The 21,068-nt window shown below is 44.1% G+C and overlaps 3 protein-coding genes across 10 annotated transcripts in view; 2 read left to right on the top strand and 1 right to left on the bottom strand.

Moving 5' to 3' along the window:
• Positions 1-7,553, top strand: part of SEPTIN8 (septin 8) — a 76,358-nt gene extending 68,805 nt beyond the window's left edge. Inside the window, exon 9 of one of the 3 annotated variants that reach the window (XM_074960495.1) lies at positions 6,133-7,553. In XM_074960495.1, coding sequence (XP_074816596.1) covers positions 6,133-6,298 — 166 coding nt within the window. In that variant the 3' untranslated portion in view covers positions 6,299-7,553. The remainder of the gene's footprint in view (positions 1-6,132) is intronic. The other 2 variants (XM_074960494.1, XM_074960497.1) reach the window with 2 other exon arrangements.
• On the bottom strand, positions 6,907-14,556 carry CCNI2 (cyclin I family member 2). The gene is made up of 5 exons (XM_074960500.1): positions 14,215-14,556; positions 10,932-11,088; positions 9,651-9,785; positions 8,766-8,840; positions 6,907-7,538 (listed from the first exon to the last, which is right to left on the bottom strand). Exons 2-5 carry the CDS (start codon positions 11,043-11,045, stop codon positions 7,368-7,370), a joined length of 495 nt encoding a protein of 164 aa, XP_074816601.1. The 5' UTR covers positions 11,046-11,088; positions 14,215-14,556; the 3' UTR covers positions 6,907-7,367.
• Positions 14,557-20,423: 5,867 nt separating this feature from the next.
• Positions 20,424-21,068, top strand: part of KIF3A (kinesin family member 3A) — a 52,185-nt gene continuing 51,540 nt past the window's right edge. For 5 of the 6 annotated variants that reach the window (XR_012640507.1, XR_012640506.1, XM_074960489.1 and 2 more), the window contains exon 1: positions 20,424-20,583. Coding sequence is in view for 4 of the 6 variants with exons in the window: in XM_074960489.1 (XP_074816590.1) it covers positions 20,578-20,583 (6 nt within the window). In the remaining 2 variants the exon portion in view is untranslated. The remainder of the gene's footprint in view (positions 20,584-21,068) is intronic. The other variant, XM_074960491.1, reaches the window with a different exon arrangement.

Raw genomic sequence — 21,068 nt, 5'->3', positions numbered from 1 at the left:
GTTCACGTTCATGTTTTGATTCTGATTCAGAATCTCAAACTGCTTGGAAGACAACAGTATCTGAAGGATTTATCAGGAAACTGCTTACAGGCTAACCAGTCCCACAAATTACTTATAGTAGATGATTTCCTATGTTATGGCACGTCTGTGTAAAAGGTACTTGTTACTTTGTGTTTCAGTGTGCGGGAGGTTTGACCAGGGTAAGGCAAGAGCCAAAAAAGATCCCATCTTTGATAGTTCATGTTGATTATCCAGGATTTTAATTAACCACCGGGCTGCCTTGGCATAGGTCCTGCCCATATCCGTCACTGTGGAGCTCACTTAGAACTGTCCAGATGCACTTTGGACAGTTATTTGTTTTTGACTGGTGTGGAGGTGTGCATATTTGAATATTTTAGTATTAAAAAAACCTTGTCTCTAAAAGCTGTGTAGTGTAGACACGCCCTTAGTGTGTCATTAAATGCTGTTTCACACCAGGAAAAATTGCTTGCTAAATACACCATTCAAAAGAAGAGGGTGTGTCCACACGACTGAAAAAGTCCATTCAGGGTGAGAGCGGACCCAAGCCTTTTCACCTTACCAGACAAGGTGCTCTGTCTTGTTGAGCTACACTGCTCTTTGGGAATATTCTATAATTAGCCTGTGGCATTTCTTTACAAGGACTGTCGATGTGGAAACCCAGGCTAGGCCATCCATACAGACCATCAGCAAGGGGATCCAGAATCAAACATGGTACAACTCACCCTCCCCACCCTGCAAATTCTCCCGGTTTCCCTAATTACAGAAATAGGTGGTAATAACACGCCTAAGGGCTCAGGAAGAGTTTTTTCCACCACTAAAACTTCACCTTGTATTAAAATATAGAGATAATACCCCTGAAGCCAGGTTCTGCTCTCAGTTATACCAGTGTAAATCAGGAGTAACTCTGCTGAAGTCAATAGAGCTGCAGCGGTGAGAGAAGAAGTAGGAGAGAAGAAAACCAGACCCTTCTCTCGTACGGTATGTTGCAATAATATTTTGCATCCAGATCTTTCCTGGTGTGACACGTTGGCATAGGAGAACATTCCACTAAAGAACAACCCACTCCCTCCACAAATGAGTGTCATTAATTATGACCCTCACAGTGCTCCATGAGACAGAGAAATCAGTATTTTATCCCAAATAAAATAAGGAAACAGACACAAAAGTTCAGTAACTTTCCCAAGATCACATGGTCAGTCAGTAGCAGAGCCAGGATTAGACATGAGGCATTCCTGATTCTCTGTCCTATGCTCAGTCTTAAAGCCCAAGCTGCTTCTCTGCTAGAAACATATGTTACTGGCTGTTTTTGGTTAGCAGAAGCTTTGATAGTCTTGAGTAAGCACCACTGAATATATATTTACCCCCTAGGTTATAAGAGACCTTTGCTTGGTATAAATATGTACATGCCAAGCCTCTGGCAAATAGTGGTCCTGCCAAAATCAGCTCTAACCACACCAGACCTTCACAAGCCAATGCAAAGCTGGCTGAATCGGTACAATTCTGCCCAGGAGCAATGGCAGGTATAACCTCTATAATAAAGTGGTTATTTAATATGATAATGATACACAACAGTTTAGCCATAGCTGCTATTGCCACAATGATTTGGCTAATTAACGGAATACACTGATGTCCTTTATAATACTGTGAAGAGAGACCAGTGCAAATCTTGCTTGGAATGAGTGTAATCTGTGATTGATGTGGACTTGTACCAAAAAAAAGAGGGGAAGGGGGGGGTGGCAAAAGTAAAATACTGATCCATGAAATCGAACTTGGCAACATGATTCTAAATTCTGGTATTACTGATCCTTAGGACGCTTGACTAAACAGTATACACAGCCTTCCCATGCTGATTAGTTGCTCAGTCAATAAGGGAAGAGATGCTAACAAGCCCAGACCGTATTCCCTTACAGGTGTGGAAATTTATATGCACCGCATACACCCAAGATAATACTGTCTTCCTTATAGCTCGGGTCAGGCCATTGCAGCAGCTCTTCTGTCCTTAAAAGAACAGCAAGTATGTCTGAGCGATATACCATGGAATTTTATAAATTCTAATGGATGATCTTTATGTAGATAACATAGCCATGGCTAGCTGACAAGAGACATTTTGTTTGTCTGTTGAGGAAGTGCAGAAGTCTAACGAGTACATTTATGATACAGCTGTAACATTAGAATACGTGTTTGGGAGGTGATGCATGCTCCCAAAGGTACAGAGCTGCCAGAATACCTTTGTTGCAATGGGCACTCTGTAGATTTTGCTGTTCACTTTTAGTGTCAAGTCATGTTCCTAATTTGGGAAATGGTGACATCTCTGAATAGGCTTTTCAGTGTGAGTGTGCCTTTTAGAATGAAGAAACCGTATACAAAGTGGGATAAGTGCCGTGGACCAGAATACAGAAAGGTTAAAATTTGGCTTTGTTAAATAGTGTAGGATGAATTGTCCAGCTGAGGGGCAGGAAACTACGCACAAGCTCAAAGCTAGACAGAAAGGAAGATGTGCAATGTGTCTGAGTGTTTTAGGTCAGTTACAGCTATGCTACTGAGGGTGCATAAGAAACAGCATACAAAATGAAACGGCCCTGGGACCAGATTGTCCCTTGACAAACACCCCCTCAACCCTGTTACCTTCAAGGGATTGCATGGAGTGGCATCAGGGCAGATTGTGGCCCTATTCCAATTTTATTACATTCTTAACCTTAAGGAACACACTCAGAAAGCCAGAATTTAGATTACAGTTTATTTAATGAAAACTACAAAAGATAACTTGCCTCTTTAAAAGTCAGGCAGTCAAGTCACAGTTTGTGATAGAAAAGGAAGGCGCTGCTTTTTTTTTTTTTTTCCTTCTTGGCTTTTTTTCGGGGGGTCCTACCACAAAATGAAAACGTTCCTTATGCGACTTCAGCAGGATTAATAAATAACATTCCAAGTCCCTCCAGAAACTAGCCCTCGAGATGCGTGGAAAGGCTTGTAAACAGTTTTCTCTTCTGGTACAGTGCATCCTTTTTTAATTCCAATTTGAAAACTTATTTACTACATCCTTGCAAAGAGACAGACTGGCAAACCACCTTGCTCAACCTGTAAGGAGAGCTGTGGTTTAAACTAGTATAAAGCGCAACATTCACAGTTTGTGGTAGCCCTTGCCTTGCTGTACGACTCCATCCTGTGTTCCAAGGGTTGTCCAAATCCACTCATACACACATCTCTCGCTTGCATTAATTCATCACCCTGCGATAACAACTGTTTGGTACATTTAGCACATATTTTTGCAGTTTAAAAGAAATTTGGCTTACACACCTGTGCATGTGCACGCACACACACACAAAGCTGACCGTACCACGGTGCTTACGCTGTCAACATTTTACCAGAACATTTCTAAAACTAAATCTGTTAATTCAGCCACTAACAGTTTTGAGCCTGCACAGCGTAGCTGCGGGAGATGCTTCACATAAGCACAAGGTAAAAAGAGATGAGCAGGACAAAGATTGCCAGGAAACCTCGTCCTTCATTAAGGAGAATGCTGCCTGCATAGCTAGAATGAGGCTTGGGTAAACCCTCTAGTAGTATGAGGACGGCACTTACATCCAGGTCTCTGCTTAGCCCCACCCCATGTTCACCCTCGCGCAACTGAGAGTGAATGGGCCGGGGCCCTCACTCTGATGAGTTATGCCTGAAGCCCCTTACCTGCACTCATACAAAGGCACGCAGCTAGCTTTCATACTGGGCCACAACTTGCAGGATCAAGGCCTAATCTGTTTTCCCTACAGTATTGTTCTGATTACACTTCCAAATTAGTATACAAACAAAAAATTAACTTAAAAGTGCTGGCCCCCGTTTTAAATAAAAACGTAACAATCACTCTTTCAGGACTCATCCTTTAAAACATTTGCCAGGCTGCTTTAAAACTGTTACAAACTACAGAAGTCAGTTTAGCTGCCTCACTGTGGAAATTAGTAGTTAAGGCAAAGAACCAAATGTTTTTAAAAATATATAAATTGTAAAAGAAAAGGTGTTTTAAAAAAAAAAAAAAAAAGGAGAGAGAGAGAGACAGTTCGCATGCTACAATATGAACAAAATTCAATTGCACCACATAATCTGTGAAGGTCTGATGCAAAGCCCACTGGAGTCTTTCCATTGGTTGCAATGGATCAGTCCCTAAAAGCTTGATTCTGAAAGGTGCCAGAGCACTCAGAGCATCTTTTGAGTTCAAGATCAGCCCTTAAGTAAAACTGGAATTTCCTACACTGTGGCTTAGTCTGTTCTCATGACACATTTTTGTTCACTGTTAAATCAGAAGTTTGGTCCCACCTAGGAATATTTTAATAGACCTAACGGTCCATGCAATGGCAGCTCCCTTCCCCACAAGGCAACTCACCTACAGCTGTTCATATTATGGAAACAGCTTGTAGAAGAGAACAATGTTATAGTCTGGAAGGGCTGAAGTCACAATGCATGCTGGGAGAGAGCCTAAATAATAGCTGCCCAAGGAATGTAGTTCCATCAGTTCCTCCAAGTGCAGTGTGAAGCCCCATCTGCTGAATTTAGATCCCTGAGTTGTATGACTTCAGCTATCCATAGCTGTTGAGGTTTTTACCCAGCTTTATGCTCAGATCATACAAAAATGGTGGGGAAGTAGCAAACATTGTTTTAGGACACACTTAAAAAGGCGGCAAGTTAATGTTTTTGGCATTGCTCTATCCAAAACAAGGAATGCTTTCATTTGACAGCATCTAGCATTCCATTCATCTGACCTATTGGCAACCGCATTTGCTAGTTCCTACACAATTATGGCCTCCCCTAGTTAATTTCAGGTGGCTGTAATGGAGGACAAGGGGAACTACGTTCTCCTTGCCTCAGATTATTGCATGAGCCAGCGATGCTGACCCTTCCACCTTCTGGGACACCATCCTCGTTGTATAGGTGCCTGAATCCATCATAGAACTCATCTGTCTCCATGCTGTCTTCATGAATTTTGACGGAAGTAGGTGTGAAAGTTGCTGGAACTGGCTGACTCACAATGACCCTTGAACTAATTTGACTTGAATTCTTCCATTCAGAATAACAGTAGGGTAACTTTTCCTCTGGATGGGCTTGGATGGCTTGGTTGGCAGGATTAAAGATATAAACAGCGTTGGATGGTTGTAAATGCATTAGCTGCTGATCCACAAGCTCTTTACAATGGATGAATTTGACGCTACTAACCTGCAATGAAAGATACAGAACCATTTTTCTCCAGTTTGTTAAATTATTCTGTCCTCTGGTGAAAGCTTTAATTGATGTGCAATTCTAAGTAAGCTCAGTGAAAGGAAAAAACCAATATCAAATTTTCCAGTATTCAAGGCTTATAATAATAGCTTAGCATTTATAGAGCTCCTCATCAGTAGATCTCAAAGAATTTTACAAAAGGTGGGTGAAAATCATTATCCCAATGTTACTGATGAGGAAACTAGGATGTAGGGGGTTCAGTCACTGACGAGCCCAAGGTCACATGATGAGCAAATGGCAAAGTTAAGAACAGATTCTAGGTTTTTTGACTCCCAGACTACCTCCATACTCACTGCACATGTTCTTAATGAGCACGTGTGTTCTGTAAATAAGAGAAAATGTCTCCATTTCAAGACAAACAGAAATGCCCAGGAGGTAGGGTGTGGCCTTCATCTATCCATATCTTCAACAGACTGTTTTTAGCTGAAGTAAATGCACTGAAAGATCCTGGCATTCCTAAATCATATAAACGAGCAGATTTTCAATCCTGCTCAGCACCCAGCAGTTCCCATTGAGAACAATGAAGAACCTCCTCCTCTTTGAGAGCAAATGAGCACTGAGATGTCTCGAAAATTGGGTCTAATGTGATTGACCCACCTTTCACAATAAAAGACCCCGTAACGAAATGCAGTGCACTCTTTCCTCCAGGAGTACCTAACTCCTATTAACACTAAGGGGGTTGGTATCAAAGGGAGAACAGACCCTGACATATACATGCACTCCTGAGAAGTACATTAAAAACGTGCAATGTTGGTTGTAAATACGCCGCAAGCTTTATTCATTTATCTGTGCGCTGGCCTCAAATTTGTGGTTTGAGGCCATTTTGACTCCTACCTGTGCTTTTTTTAGCAGATCAGTAATAACAGGAAACCAGTCAGGAGTCAGCCTCTCCAACTCTAAGGTGATGATCACCAAAGCCAATGTGGAGCCCTTAAACTGCAATAGTTGGTGGCATGCCATACAGTGCTGTAGCTGTTTGGTCAAGAACGCAACATGGCGGGAAGGATTCATCTGAGGCAGCCCATTTAGTAGATGGGGCCAGTTGGACATCACCATGGCATGGAACTGGAGAGAAGATAAATATATACATACATATATATATAAAAAAAGCAGAGGTCAACAGTGAACTTTGTACGTTTCATATGTTATTGACCAGAAGTGCAAACTAATTTCAATCCACATCAGGAAGTGTAGAAATATTTTCCCTGTTACCATGTGTTACTTGGTTTGTGTTGTACTTGCCAACCATCAAACTGTTTTAAAGCTTATAATGAATGTAAAAGGTCTGTGTTTTCTAACAAATTCTGAAGTCACTGCATTATCCTGATTGCCAACAAAAGACAAGTGGTATTCAGGCCAGCAGATAGGAGTAAATTCAGTTGTAATGCTTCTGTTTCCTCAGTAAATTCATAGTCCAAGCACCTGGGTATGATAGGTGGTTTTCAAACAATCAGCAGCTTAATATGGTTTAAATATCCATCCATTACCATAAAAAGAGAGCCCAGGGTATGTTCATAACACGTGATTTTTGCCTTATAAATACATGATCATTTATTTAAGAAAAGTGTAATTGTTTCTATGAAGTGTTTAGCAAATAATGTGACTAAGTGCCAGATCCGTATGGTCTAATTGCCCAAAACTGTGGTCAAGTTTCAGTGGTGGGCAAAAGATGGTTTGAGAGGACCTGTGTGTGAAATGTAGCAAAAATTCTGACAGCTTTGTATGTACAGTATTAATAGAATGGAAATAGTTAGAAATATTTTTGCAGTGTGTATTTAAAAAAATAGAAATAAAAATGGAGTACAGTTGTGCAGTACAGGAATCTTTTTAAAGTCCATTTTAGTTGTCCTTTAAAAATGGGGGTCTGGTTGAATAATTTTTAAACAAAAATTAAAGGTTTTGACTAGCAGTGTTTAAAAGAAATCGACATTTTGCACTGTAACATTCTTCAAAAGACTTGCAGATAGCTAAGAATGTGTGGCTTAAAAGTCATTGTGGAGGGGGGTGGTGAGCACACGTGCATCTGTGTTTTCTAGTCTTATTTGGTAAAAGAGCTGTTTCCTTAAATGAGAAACAAAACTGGTTTAGACTTTTGCAAAATTCTTAGTGCTTACAATGTTTAAGAAATCCATAGGTGTAGCTGTGTAAAGATCCCAGTGAAGCTTATCTAGTATAATTCTTTCCATTCTCAAAATCTCAGCTGGAGAGCATTTACAACCACTCTGCACTGCAAGCTTCTTCACTGATGGTATTACCTGTGAAAATTGAAAAGAATAATAATAATAAAGAAGCCACCTTACTACACAACGTTGTGCGTGACCTTTTGTTGTCTGTGCGTGCAAAGGGATCTGATTAACACATGGGTGCCTTGAGGAGCCAAGAATTGTTTAAATTCAGGTTACCCGATTTCTAAATACCTCCTGACAACACCAAGAGGGAATGTGACCCTGTTTAATATGAAATTCGAGATTCAAGAGCACTGCTTCCCCAGCCTTATTATTTTGCTGTTGTGACGGTCTCTCTGAAGCCTCCTGCTAGCCTGTTTCTCGGTGCTTTTTCTTTATTTGTGGTTATCTTATTTCCTGTGGCCAATGACTCAACTTCTCCTGTACACTGGGAAAATATTGCAAAGCACAACCTTACGGTATGTATTGTGTGAAGGCTTATGAGCATCTCTGCAGAGCACTTCAAGGATGTTGACATGTTCAAGGAGAAACACACTTCTGACTCCAGCATTTACAATACCGCGTTCTTCTACTTCATGACCTTTAAAAAGGTCTTGAGCCCAGAGCTCTTCTCCTTTCATTACAGTTTGAAAAATAAAAGCTTTGGCCACATTTAGATAACGAAGAGGAGAGGATGCGGTCTATGCTCTTCAAAGGCAATTTTGCGCTATTATTGCAAGCCTTCGATTTTTTTTTAACTCCAAATTTGAAATGGAACTAGTTCAAAATGGTTTACATGATTTTTGAGGTGTGCTTTCAAAATGCTGCGAGAGGTTTTAGCCACATGATTATAACTGGGTAATTATCTCACAGAGATTATCTCTTTTCAGGTAAGCAGTTGCTGATTTAAGTGTTTAATGAATGGACTGGGAACCAACCCATGTTTGAGTTATCTGCTCCAAACTTAATTGGATAGAAGTCAAGCCACATCTTCTACCCTCAGGAAAATACATACCGTCTAACCTTCCTTTGAAGAACTATTACCCTGTCTTGGCTTCCTTAATCTCCCAATTTCCCATCACTGGAGCACAAGTGAAGGACAGAGCTTTAATAATATACATCTTTCATTCAAGGGACTCATTACACTTTCCAAATGATGGTTAAGCAATATCAAGACAAGACAAGTGTTATTGTTCCCACTTTACAGGTTAGCTAACCAAAGGACAAAGAGGATAAATTGGTAAAAGCCTGGAAACATGAATGGCTTCCAAGAATGACCAGAAGTTGATTTACTGTATTTAAATAAAACAAACAGACCTCATCTTCTTCATTGGTTTTTGCTGCAAGGACGAGGCAGGTAACTGCTATGCACCGAAGGTATTTTACTTGTGCCTGAAGGGGAAAGAGCAAAACACTGAGCATAGAAGACAACGTTCTAGATGAAAATAAACAATGGTCATTCAGACAGAGAGGCCCAAATCTTCACCTTTACTTTGCATTAAAACTACTTCGACCTAAATTGAAGTTCCTATTAGTAAAGGATAATTTGATGTTCAAACAAAGCAAAGACATGAAAAATTACAATGGAAGGAATCCCCTCCTGAGTGCAGGTATCACGGCATTCCGTTCTTAGATCATGCAATACAGTCAGCCCTAACCTGCAGTGCTACCAGTCAGAATGTGATGATTCCATTTATTTATTGTAAATTGGTGGGTACTGTATACTAGATTTGAACCTTTGCCTGATGCCGATTATGACTCTGAGTAATAATACATAAGATAGGGTCCTGTCCTGTTGACACAGAAGCCAATGGGAAATTTTGCCACTGATTTCCAAAGGCAGAGCCATCGGGACCGTAGTTTGTGTAAAATAGTGGTGAAACGTAGTTGCACGAACACAAAGTCTTCATGTTTATAACTACATTTGAATTATAATTCAGGGGGAATCCCTATTTAGGACAGCACTCAAGTATGTACTTAAATTAAGCTCCTACTTATGTCCTACTGACTTAAAGTTTAACACGTGCCAGGGCCTTGATTGCTATCTGAGTTCTGTGCTTTCTAGAGGTTCACTATCGGAGTGATTCTGAAATACCTACAGTCCAGCTAGATTTGTGTACAAACTGAATCCTAATTAAATATTCGCGGCAGCCCTGGTTAATAATAAAATCATAAAAGAAAGCTTCCAAAGAGAATCTCTACCTTTACTGATGCCAAAAACCGGTTAAGAATGTTGATAGCCAAGGCAAACGTTTCAGAGTAAAACTGGAACTGGGAGCTCAATTCTGCAATCCAGAGAACTGCTTTCTCATAATGTGATGGAGAGAGATCTGTGCCCTGAGATGGAGGAAGAAAGTAAAACACAATTGGTGGTTTGTTAAACACCACACTTACTTTGGAGGAACAGAATTTAAAAACCCATCTGTTTAAATGCTCTAATCAACAGCTCAGTTATACTCTTAGTCCAACAGTAGAGATCATCTTGGGGGCTTGAGCTGATTTGTACATCTACAGGTTCTTTGTGCAGCTCCATGTCTCTCAAATTTGCTCTATCCCTGGACTGGATAGAAGCCAAGTTTGCTACTATACAGGACATGCCGCAAAACCTATCTACCTACAGAGGCTTTTCTTGTGAGGACGTGTTCGGAGGAGAGGACAGACTAAAATAAGTCTTGTTGACATTGTATTATTGTAAGTGATTTATGGTATGCATTTAAATGTTAATGTAAAAGCAACCAGAGCTGTGTCATAGGCACAAAGTATAAATTAGGCGATGATTCAGATAACAATGTCCACCATTAACTTGTATTATATTGATCTCAAATTATCCATTCAGACGATAGTGCCCGGTTCATTAATAAAATAAATACTAATACCTTGCACTTATCTAGCACTTCCATTAGATTGTGAAGAGAAGGGACATAGCCTGAAATGCTTTTCAAGGGCAAATTTCTCAAAGCACTTTACAAATGTAGTAAGCATTATTATCCCCATATGACAGACAGAAAAACTGAGCGAAGTTAAGTGGCTTCCCTAGGTAACAGAGTGAGCCAATGGCAGAGCCAGGAACAGAATTTAGTTTCCTGACTCCTAATCATTAGATCACAGAGCATCCTCTCTTACTCTCATCTCAGTGAAATTGGAGGGTGGGGAATAAAAAGTGACCAAGCACTGTAGATTTTAGGATTACTTACGTATATGACCTATTTAACACCAAATAAACACAATCCCCTGTCATCTGATTGCCACTCCCAGGTTCTCATTTATGCAAGGATATTCTCTAAATTTTATTTTGGATCAACTGTTTTAGATATTGTGCATCTTGTTACACTAAATTGAAATCTGGACAGACACAGATCCCAATCCTGGTATCTAGTCCATATGCGATGTGGACATGTGGATCGGATAGCAGAATTGGGGCTGTATTTTGCAGAAAACCTTCTGGAATCCTAATGCATTTCCATAGAGAAGAGAAAAAAATACCTTCAGTGTGAAATTCCAAAAAACTGGCACCTTCCAATTCCTGGCCTCTCTTGTTAGGGCATCCTCTAGTAGGAAGGGAAGTCTCTGACACTCAGAAGATCCGGTACACTTCATGGCAACGAGTGGATGGGCCAGTTTCCCAGGCAGGCACAGCTATCTAAATCAAGGAAAACTGAAGCATTATAAAACACTATCACAACTCCTTAAAACTATATGAGGATTTTTTTCATAGTGGCTTCTTCAACTTTAAAATGTTGATAACTAGCTAAAGAATGTCCCTGCTACTTGTCTATTGGCCAAAGATGTTAAGAGGTAGGACCCAAGCTTGCTTTCATGCCAGTTCATGACAATTTTGCCATTAACTTCCACAGAAGCAGAAGCAGATCCATGATGAAAGAACCTCAGACAACTGAACAACTATGCAGCCAAGAGCTTTTCTTCATAGATTTCATAAATGCTTGCAGTATCCTTCTGATGGAAGACTACCTACTACTGAGCTCACGTACTCTATAAATGAAATGAGGTTCCCAACTAGCTTTAAAAAAAAAAAAAAAAACTATTATTAACTGCTACATTAAAGGTTTTGGAAAACAGAGGCCTAAAGTTTTAGTTTAAGGTAAACAGGTTCAACATCCTTTTTTGCTTTGTTTTCACACAAAACCTAAGAACAAAATTGTTTTCAATGGGTTTTATAATTCCAGGGGAAAGAGTTTTGCTTAAAACAAGATCAAACTTTGATTGCAGTGTTTGGAATCTAAACTTTACAGTCTAGTGCTAGTGACTGAGAACCTGAAATGAAACTGGTGAGTCTGTTTCCGTTAGTCAAGCAGAAAGCAATGCAAAGATGGTAAATGAAAGCTAATGAAAAATAAACTAGATTTTAAAAATTCTGTTTGTTGTTTTAATCTTGGCTGTTACTGGTAACACAGGTAAGGAAATTTGATTTTTAAAAACAAAATTTTAAACTAACAGCATTGCTTTAGAAAAATCACCACCTCTAACCAGTCAAAACAGTTACACTTGGGTATCAAGAAATGTGAACTTCATTGTCAAGGTGAAATTAAAGATTTTAATGCTTACATTTCAGTGCCACTTGAGTAGCTGAAAGGAAAGAGCATGAGCACTGGACATAGTGTTTCACCTGTGAAACAGGACCCAAGGTTGATTTTTACTAATTTTAAGTTCTCGACTTCTTTTCTTTATAAAGACCTGTGGACCCTGGCTTCCTCATCTTTGCTTCCCAGAAGCTCTTATCACTATTTTCAGCAGCTCAGTTAAGTATTCAAAGCCTCCATGAATCTTCTGGAAACTACTCTACATTTCCAAAGCTGAAACTCCATGACATGTTTTTCCCCTCCCCTGCTAAAGGCAAAAATAATGCACATGACTTTGGCTTTAATTGGCACTGGGTGTAAAAGAGCATCAGAACTGAAAGCCGTAACATTTAACCAAAGGGAGAGTTTGAAACAAGAACTGAAGCCAATTTAACCAAAAGGAGAGTTTGAAACAAGAACTGTCAGGCCACTTTCTGATACACACTTACATATCCCTGTTCCTGGTTTAAAAAAAAAATTAAAAACAATTAAAATTAAATAGAAGCAATTCTTAATACAGAAACATTAATATTGGCAATATAAGTAACTATACTTCCCAAAATACTGTATGTGCAAACTGGGCACTCCAACTGATTAACAGAAAGGATCTCTCACATTTTACATTTACAAATGATTCTTATCAAAATCCATTTGCAATCTTCTGCCTTTCCTGAAGCACCACATTATTTAAAATGACACGTTACAGAGTAATCCTGCCACAGCAGGGGAATGGATCAAATGATTCAACAGTTCATTTCCTTCTCTTGTCTTTGCCTCCTTTGTTCCCACAAAGAGGTACAGCTGGCAACATTTACCCAAATGGCGCATGAGAATAAGAGACCTACATTTCAGACACACCATCCTCTGCACAGGACTGACAGCAGGATGATGAGGATGGGCCCGGGTAGGCCATATAGGTCAGGAATCCCTGGCCATAACTCTGGATCCCCAGTCACACTGATGAGGCAGAGCCAATCACAGGGATATGCTGTCGCACAGGGTACCCCATTCCCTGAGTGGGTGAAACCTTGGATCTGGAAGCAGCAGCAATAAGGTAAGCTCGACTATTTTTTTTTTAAAACAGAAAGAAGATGGAAGCAGTGGGAGATTGACATGGTTGGGGGAAAGGTGGGTGAGAGGGGTGAGGATTGAAGAAATTAGCACCTGTAGGAAATTCTCACCTCTCTAAACACTTGTGAGCCTAGCCAGGGTATGGAGAGAGAGACACCTCCATAATCCTATCAGTCTCCAGCTGTGGGCCTCACGTTGTGTTGCCATGGCTAGCAGCCATTGCCTGTACTGTGCCACCTCCTCCCTCCGAAAACTCTCAGAGCAGGGATAGCTTTAGAGCAGCATTAACAACCCCCCACCTCATTTTAACTTGGATATCAGGCCGTGGGAAGGGTGGGAGTATCTTGTATCTGTGCACTCGTTTTCCCCCTTCATCACATATTGGCCCAAAGCCCCCTTTATATGACAATCCACTCAGGGGGGCTGGTTGTCACAGGGTGTTAAGATGTAGGGTGGAGGGGGGTCTCCTTGTAACTGGGCGAAACCCGGGGACTGTCCATGATTTTGACCTGGTGCCAGGGATGCCCTTAGGACCCTTTGTCACTTCTCATTGTGCTCTATCTCCCTTGTAGAGCTGATGGGGGCAAAAAATCCTGGTTCCCTGGAGTTGTCTGTTTCTCTCTCGCTCTAGTTTTTTTTTTTAATGCTGAAAAGGCACCAGAAGGAAGGGGAGGGGAGTGGAATTTGACTGTTGGATCTTAGTGTGAACACATCTGGGCCAGGGTTTCCTCTCCCGCTGTTCCCAGGCCCTTATGTTGGGAGCACAATCTGAGCCCGCGCTGGGGGGTAACTTCTGTCTGGACGCTGCACTCAGCACCTACACAATAACCAGGCTGAGGGGCAGAGGGCAGGAGCAAGGCAGGCAGCGACTCCACCATCCCTCTTTCGTTTTCATTTCGGAAACAAAAGGGAGGGCGATCATGTGATGGGCTGGCAACTAACTACACAAGTAACCACATCACCGGCCCTGGGAGCCGGGCAGCGGCTGCCCCAAGTCAGGAATCTCGGGGAACGCGGTGGGGGCTGGGATCAGAGTCAGGGTACCAGCACGGGGTGCCGGTGGGGGGGGGAGTCCCGCCGAGAGCTACACCCGTGCCCGTCCCTTCCCCGGGGCTCACCTCCCTGGATCGGCCGCCGCGGGTCTCCTGGGTCGCGCGGGCAGGGCATTGGGGAGCCGCCTGCACGGTGGGGTTCAGCCCTTCACTCCGCCGCTTCCCCTCCCATTGTGTCCAGTCCCAGCGCCGGCTGCGGCAGCCTCAGCCCCAGGAAATGGCTCCGCCTGTGCAGGCAGAGGGGCTCTCCCCGGATCATGCTAGACGGGGGCTGCTGACCCCCGCCCAGCCCGCGGGGAAGACAGCCCTGCCCTGCCCCGGAGGACGAGCCGCTGGCAGGGATACCTAGCGGGGAGAATCGCTCTGTTGACAGGCTCCGGAGCCTGCGCAGCCTTTGGGGCTGGCTCTGATCGCGCCAGGCTCCGCCTCTCCCCTGCCGAGAGCTGGGCTCGCACAGCTCGCCCTCCCCTGCCGGGTCCCGGGGGTGCCCAGCCCAGCTGCAGGAGGACAGCTCCCCCTCCCGGGGGCTACGTGAGCCTCCGCATGGAGCAGGCAGCTCCCAGCCCGCACGCACACAACTCCTCCTGCCCTGCGGCCCAGAGAACAAGCCCGCCCAGCTGGAGGCGGGATCCGGTGGCAGCCTGGCAGCCGGCTCTGCTTCTCGGACTGTCCCAGCCTCCCTGGGTCCCCTGGGGGCTTTTAGCACCCGCTGTATCCAGGCCAGCGTGGCCGTCGGCCACTCACCGGCCTTTGTTTGGGCTCTCGAGAGTTGCCGTGGCAAGGATTCCTCTGCTGACGCCCGGGTCCACACTTCCGAAAACATAGCGGGCAAGACTAGCGAAAAGCAAACGCGTTTGCAGGAACAAATGCGCAGTCTGGAGAGTGATCCGAGTCGTGCCACTGATACTCAGGGTAATAAAAACGAAGCACATGTGGAAGTGTTTGCCGGATTGGGGACCTGAGTGTCTGTATTTAATGTTATGTGTTACACGTTTAATAACTGTTAGTCTGTTACTGACCACACCTTCTGTTATATTAAACTGGGAACACATTTTACACACGGCATTTGATTCTCACTGTTTATGGACTTTGTGTTTTGTGTTTCACTCAGTCTGGAAAATAAAAACAGACTCCTCAATTCCACTTCTGTTAATAGTTTCTGGGTCTCAATTTCATTCACTAGCATAGCAGGCTCTAGCCTCTATCTGCATCTCAGAACTGCATTCAGGTGCAGATGTCTTTCTTGACAAAAAAGAGTTATATGTTGGTAGGTCTTTTGTTTTAAACCTGGTAGATATTTAGGGTATGTAATTCCTTAACTTGGTTATACCATATATATCCACAGACGAAGACAAAACCATGTTGTAGCTGTTCACAACTTGAGTTATCCAGTGTTGCAGCCAGGGTCCTGCTCCAATCACTGGGACAATCCGCTTCAATATATAGCCACCAAGAGAGCTGAGTAAAGGTTGTGGTATGAACTGTATTATCTAGGGCAGCTTGACAGATGGAGCATGAGAACTCTGCCTCTGTTGGTTCACTACCACTCATATGTATGTATTTCTTTCTGCCTCCTTCTACCTGTTTCAAATTGTCATTGTTTTTCCTAGGGCAGCCACCAGATTGTGTTCACAGCTGATCCGGGAGTCACATGACACTTTAAAGAGCTTACAGGGAAGAGGAGCCGACACAGGGGCTTGATCCAATTCCCACTGAAGTCAAAGGCCTTGTCTACACTTGTGGCAGTGTGTAGGATACACACAGCGTCCACACTCACTGTGATGTGTAGCTACACGCTGCAGGGAAAGGCTCTGGTAGAGAAGAAGCAGCCGGGAAAGACTCTGGCAGTCGGGAGCTGCCAGAGCCTTTCCCTCGTGCCTTCCTCCTGCAAGAACCTTTCTCTGCTGTCAGAGTCTTTCACGGCATCGAGGAAAGGCTCTGGCCATGGAGGGACAGCGTGATATTACACTGCTAAAAGCAGCAGTGTAGATGGGGGATGCACTGGCTGGGCACTTAGAGAGCTGTGTAGGGTACATTGTACCCATGGGTTCTGGCATGTCTACTCACCTAAGGACTGCCTCACTCTCGACACTGCTATTTATACCCATGCTAGCTGGACATGCAAAGTCCATACTCTACAACTGCCGCGAGTGTAGACTGACCCAAAGGGAAGCTTTCTTTTGACTTCAGTGGGCTTTGGATCAGGCCCCATAAAGAGTGTCAGGCACTTGTAGAATATCACAGCTCAAGTATCACTGTGCTGCAACACCTTCAAAATTGGAACACTTCTTTGATATGATCATAATCATAGACACCTGGCCTGGAACATTTGGCCTCAGCCACTACCCTGAGATCGATTCTCAAACACACACAGAATTAACAAAATCAGAGCCAAAACCTGCTTCCATTGAAGCCAATGGAAGTCTTGATACTAACTTCAAAAGGCTAGGATTCGACTGGTTGGGCCAAACAACTCATGGATTTAATAGGAATTGGGCAAAAATTGGCCCACACTAAGTTCACCTGAGCTGTTGTACAAAGAACTTCATTAAGCAAGTTTTGTTAATGACATTTTATTATGAAAATATAATAGTATCAATTTAAATACCCTTCTGAATGCACTGCAAGGCTGCCTGTTTTCCCAGGCTTTTAAGAAGGGGGAAGGATTATGGGGGTGCAGATTGGTTCAAGGGAGGTGAAGAGCTAACTATTGTTTTTTTTTAGATTTGAAATTAGGTGAATGTTTCTAACCAACAGCCTTCCAAGGGGAGCAGTAGGGGCAAAAAATCTAACTGGTTTCCAAGATTGAGCTTGATAAGTTTATGGAGGGGATGGTATGATGAAACTGCCGACAGTGTCATGTAACTCATTGGCGACTGCCAGTAGCAAAAATCTCCAAGAGCTGGAGATGGAACATTAGATGGGGAGGGCTCTGAGTTACTACAGAGAATTCTTTCCCAGGTATCTCTGCCTGGAGGATTTTGCCCACATGCTCAGGGTCTAACAGATAGCCATATTTGGGGTTAGGAAGGAATTTTGGCAATTGGCAAAGGCCATGGGTTTTCTTTTCCTTCCTCTACAGCATGGGACACAGGTCATTTGCAGGTTTAAACTAGTGTAAATAATGAATTCTCTGTAACTTGTCTTTAAACCATGATTTGAAGACTTCAGTAACTTAGCCAGAGGTTAGGGGTCTATTTCAGGAGGGGGTGGGTGAAGTTCTGTGGCCTGCAATGTGCAGGAGGTCAATCTAGATGATCACGATGGTCCCTTCTGACCTTAAAGTCTATGAGTCATTCTCAATGTACATGCAGCCCAAGCCTTGGATGGCCATATGTTAGAAATTGCTCCCAAAACAAATTCCAGTAAACTCACGGTGTAGACCAATGGTTTTCAACCTTTTTTCATTTGCGGATCCCTAAACATTTTCTGATGGAGGTGCGGACCCCTTTGGAAATCTTAGTCTGCAAATCCTCAGTGGTCCGCGGACCACAAGTTGAAAATCACTATTCTGTGGTAATGACAACCTTTCACGTACCCCTTAGACACAGTCTTAAAACCCCCATGGGCCCATGATTGAAAACTATTGTGGTAGTGACTAAAATGTTGTGTTATATGAATGGAAAATATGTTCAGCAAAAAAGAAAGAAAAGCTAAGACCTATATCATAATAAATATTTTAAATTAATTCCTACACATTCAGGGCCAAATTGTGTCACTTTTACTTGAATTGGGTAGTACTTCATTCCACAAGTAGGCCAGCTGATTTCAAAGTTCCACTCAGTATGAGTAAGGGTGGCTGAATCTGTCCATTAGCTACCATAGGGCCAAATCTTGCTTTCACTGTAGTCAGTTCAAGTTTTGGCAGAGGAAAAAATACAAGACTGGGCTACAGTTCCTACCTTTTCTTCCTTTGGAGTATCTCCAGAATCTGTCCCTTCCTCTTTCCTTTCCTAGCATTGACTACTGCCTTGACCACAACAACTTCCTTCAGAGTCCTTCTCTGGTGTACCCCTGTGCAATTTCTTCTGTAGCTCCAGCCAAAATGCGGTTGCTTGGAGCAGTTTCCCTACCTGCTACTCGAGGATTGTAGGAATTGGATCTTTGCCCTGGCTTCTCATAAGACAATCCAAGTGTCTCTTCTTCACTCTCGTAGCTCTATATAACTGCTTTTGTCTTTCTCTCCTCCCTCTGGCTCCTTTTGTTCCACCCAAGCTTCTCCCCTGACTGCTTCCCTTGTCTTTTTCCTCCATGCCTAATTTTGGATTCTTTTATGCAGCACTTTCATATGGAGTAGACCCCCAGCTAATATATGGCATGCCCTTTCAAAGCCCCAGCTGCTCTCTGGAGACATCCACACACCATTCTGTCTGTTTACTGTATTTGAATCTCTTCTTTCTTTTAAGTTATAAACTCTTGGAGGGGAGGGCTAAATGTCTCCATTAGGATTCTTTGCACACTGTCAAGTGCTATATACCATTGTGGCACTATATACATAATGAAAAATAGCTGTGAAGAGATTATGTTTTACTTACTTATTCTCACCTTTTTGACTCACTTTTGACAGCACCTATAGGTCTGAGGAAATGGTACGCACTCCTGTAATTATGTGCAAGTTCCCATGCATATGCCACAGGATAATTGCTAGTTGTATAATACTATATTAGGTGTCTAACCCATCCTCTTATAAAAACTTAGTCTTGACCCCTGCCATATTTCCACTTTCTCATATAACCTGAGGGCAAATGTGCACAGTTGCTAAATATTACAGACCTCACCTTTCTTCTGATATTGATGTTTTTTGTAGATGTATAAAATCAGAGGCTGAGTAGCCCCATATATACTTCTTCCCCTCTCTGTGGCTGCCCACTGTAACTGTAAATGGTGGTCCCTCTAGTTATACCTGTGCAGCTATTCTGCAGATGGTACAGGACTCCAAGACAGTACACAGGAGATTTGCTTTGCAGGCAATGTGGGGGAAAACTCCTTATGGCTTTTGGGGGAAGGATGGGAAGAGACTGGAGAAGAATCAGATCCATTTCTTTATGTGAAATTAGGATCTGTGGGGTAAAACCACAGCAGGGTTTTGCTGTTTTACAGTTACTGTGCAGCCTATGAGGGAATTGTTTCTTCCCAGCCCCCAGTACTCAGGATGTATGCTAAAACCAGGATTTGGTCCTCAATATAAAAATACTGTGTTCTCATTTTTCACAATGGCTCCCTTAAGAGAAAATTGGTCTCAATGTTTGCTCACCTTACTCATGTGAGTAAGCCCCACTGAAGTCAATGAGAGTATTTCTGTGAGGAAGGAGACCAGGCTTGATTTTGTGCTGAGCAAACATGAAAGCACTTGCAGGACCAGACCCTTTCACTGTGTTGCATAATAACTGCTTGTCATCTGTACATGTCATAGTGTAGCCATAATTACAACAGAGCCTTCTACCAAATAAACTAATAACCCGACTATGGTGAACACTAACATCTACAGGCCAGGTTCTTTGCTGTAGCAGAGATCAGCTCCTTGCAGCAGAGAGGAGGCCATCAGACAATTGGTTATTATAGCTCCCTGATTCTGTGCCCCTCATGCTCTGCCACCACTGCCCTGGTTCAAGCAACTTGGGAACTTGCTCTGACCTTGGCTAGCTGGTAAAAGTCCCACAAAGAGGCCACCTGTCAGGTCAGAATAGCCAGAATCTAGCAGTGCTCCAACCAGGCCTGTCTCTGGGTCAGGAGGCTGAGATAGAAGCTAGCTGTATAGACCAGTGAATCCTCAGCTGGCCAGATAATGCTACATTCCGGCCCCTTTGCTGGAGTCTGTGTGGGCGTATGGCGTACACCTGAGCAGATCAGACTGCAGGATCAGCTCCTGAACTGGGCAGAGCATGCTGAGCTCTCCGGATGAGAACCCCTAGATCACTACTAATGAATGAATAGTTAATTAGCATTAATTATTATTAATGATGCAATATGGTGACGACAGTTGCTGCTCCAGGAGGCTGCTTTTGGATCCAGCTTCCACTCTGGGCTGCGTGTGGCCCCCGGCCCGGCCCGGCCCGGCCCAGCCCCCAACCTCAACAGAGCCAAACCCCTCGAAGCATCGGGCGCGGCTGCTGCAGTGAGGCCGCTTCGCCCAGCCCCTGCCTCTCCCCTCATTGGCTGGAACCCTGCACCAATGGCCGCGCGGGGGATAGAGGCGCCCCACCCCATCCCCAAGCCCATTGGTTGAGCGTCCTCCGCATGGCGCAGGGGTTAGCTGAGCGCCCAGTCACTCGCCCGTGGAGGTGGGGCCAGGAGCGGCAGGCGTCGCAGCTCTCGCGCCCCTGTTATTGTTACACTGTAGCGGGTTCGGGGTTACACTGAGCCCGCCCTTCCCCTTCGGGCGGAGAAGCTGGGTGCGGACGGGAGCCGCCCCGCAGGGACTCGCTCAGGATGCCGGTGAGGATCCAGGCCCGGCCCGCGGTCCCGCCTTCCCCGTCGCTACGGAGTGTTGTGCCGTTGCTAGGGTGGCGCGGGGCCTGGGAGCAGCGGGGAGCCTGGGCCGGCTTGGGGGGGTGGCGTGCGGGGTACAGGGGGGCCGGGGAGGGGGAGTGGATCTGGGGTCGAGGTCTGGCATTGGGGGGTGGAGCGCAGGGTACGGGGGGCCTTAGACCGGGGAGGGGGGACTGAGGAGAGGGGCCTGGCATGGGGGGGGGTGGAGTGCGAGATACAGGGGGGCTCTGGGCTGGGTCTGGGGAGTGGGTCTGAGGTCCGGGCCTGGCACTGGGGGGTGGAGTGCAGGGTACAGGGGGGCTCTGGGCTGGGTCTGAGGTCCGGGCCTGGCACTGGGGGGTGGAGTGCAGGGTACAGGGGGGCTCTGGGCTGGGTCTGAGGTTGGGGCCTGGCACTGGGGGGGGGTGGAGTGCAGGGTACAGGGGGGCTCT

The sequence above is a fragment of the Natator depressus genome, chromosome 8 (assembly GCF_965152275.1).
Source record: "Natator depressus isolate rNatDep1 chromosome 8, rNatDep2.hap1, whole genome shotgun sequence".
Classification (NCBI taxonomy): Eukaryota; Metazoa; Chordata; order Testudines; family Cheloniidae; genus Natator; species Natator depressus.
Note: the sequence above shows the minus strand (reverse complement) of the source record. Positions and strands in the feature narration are given on the sequence as shown.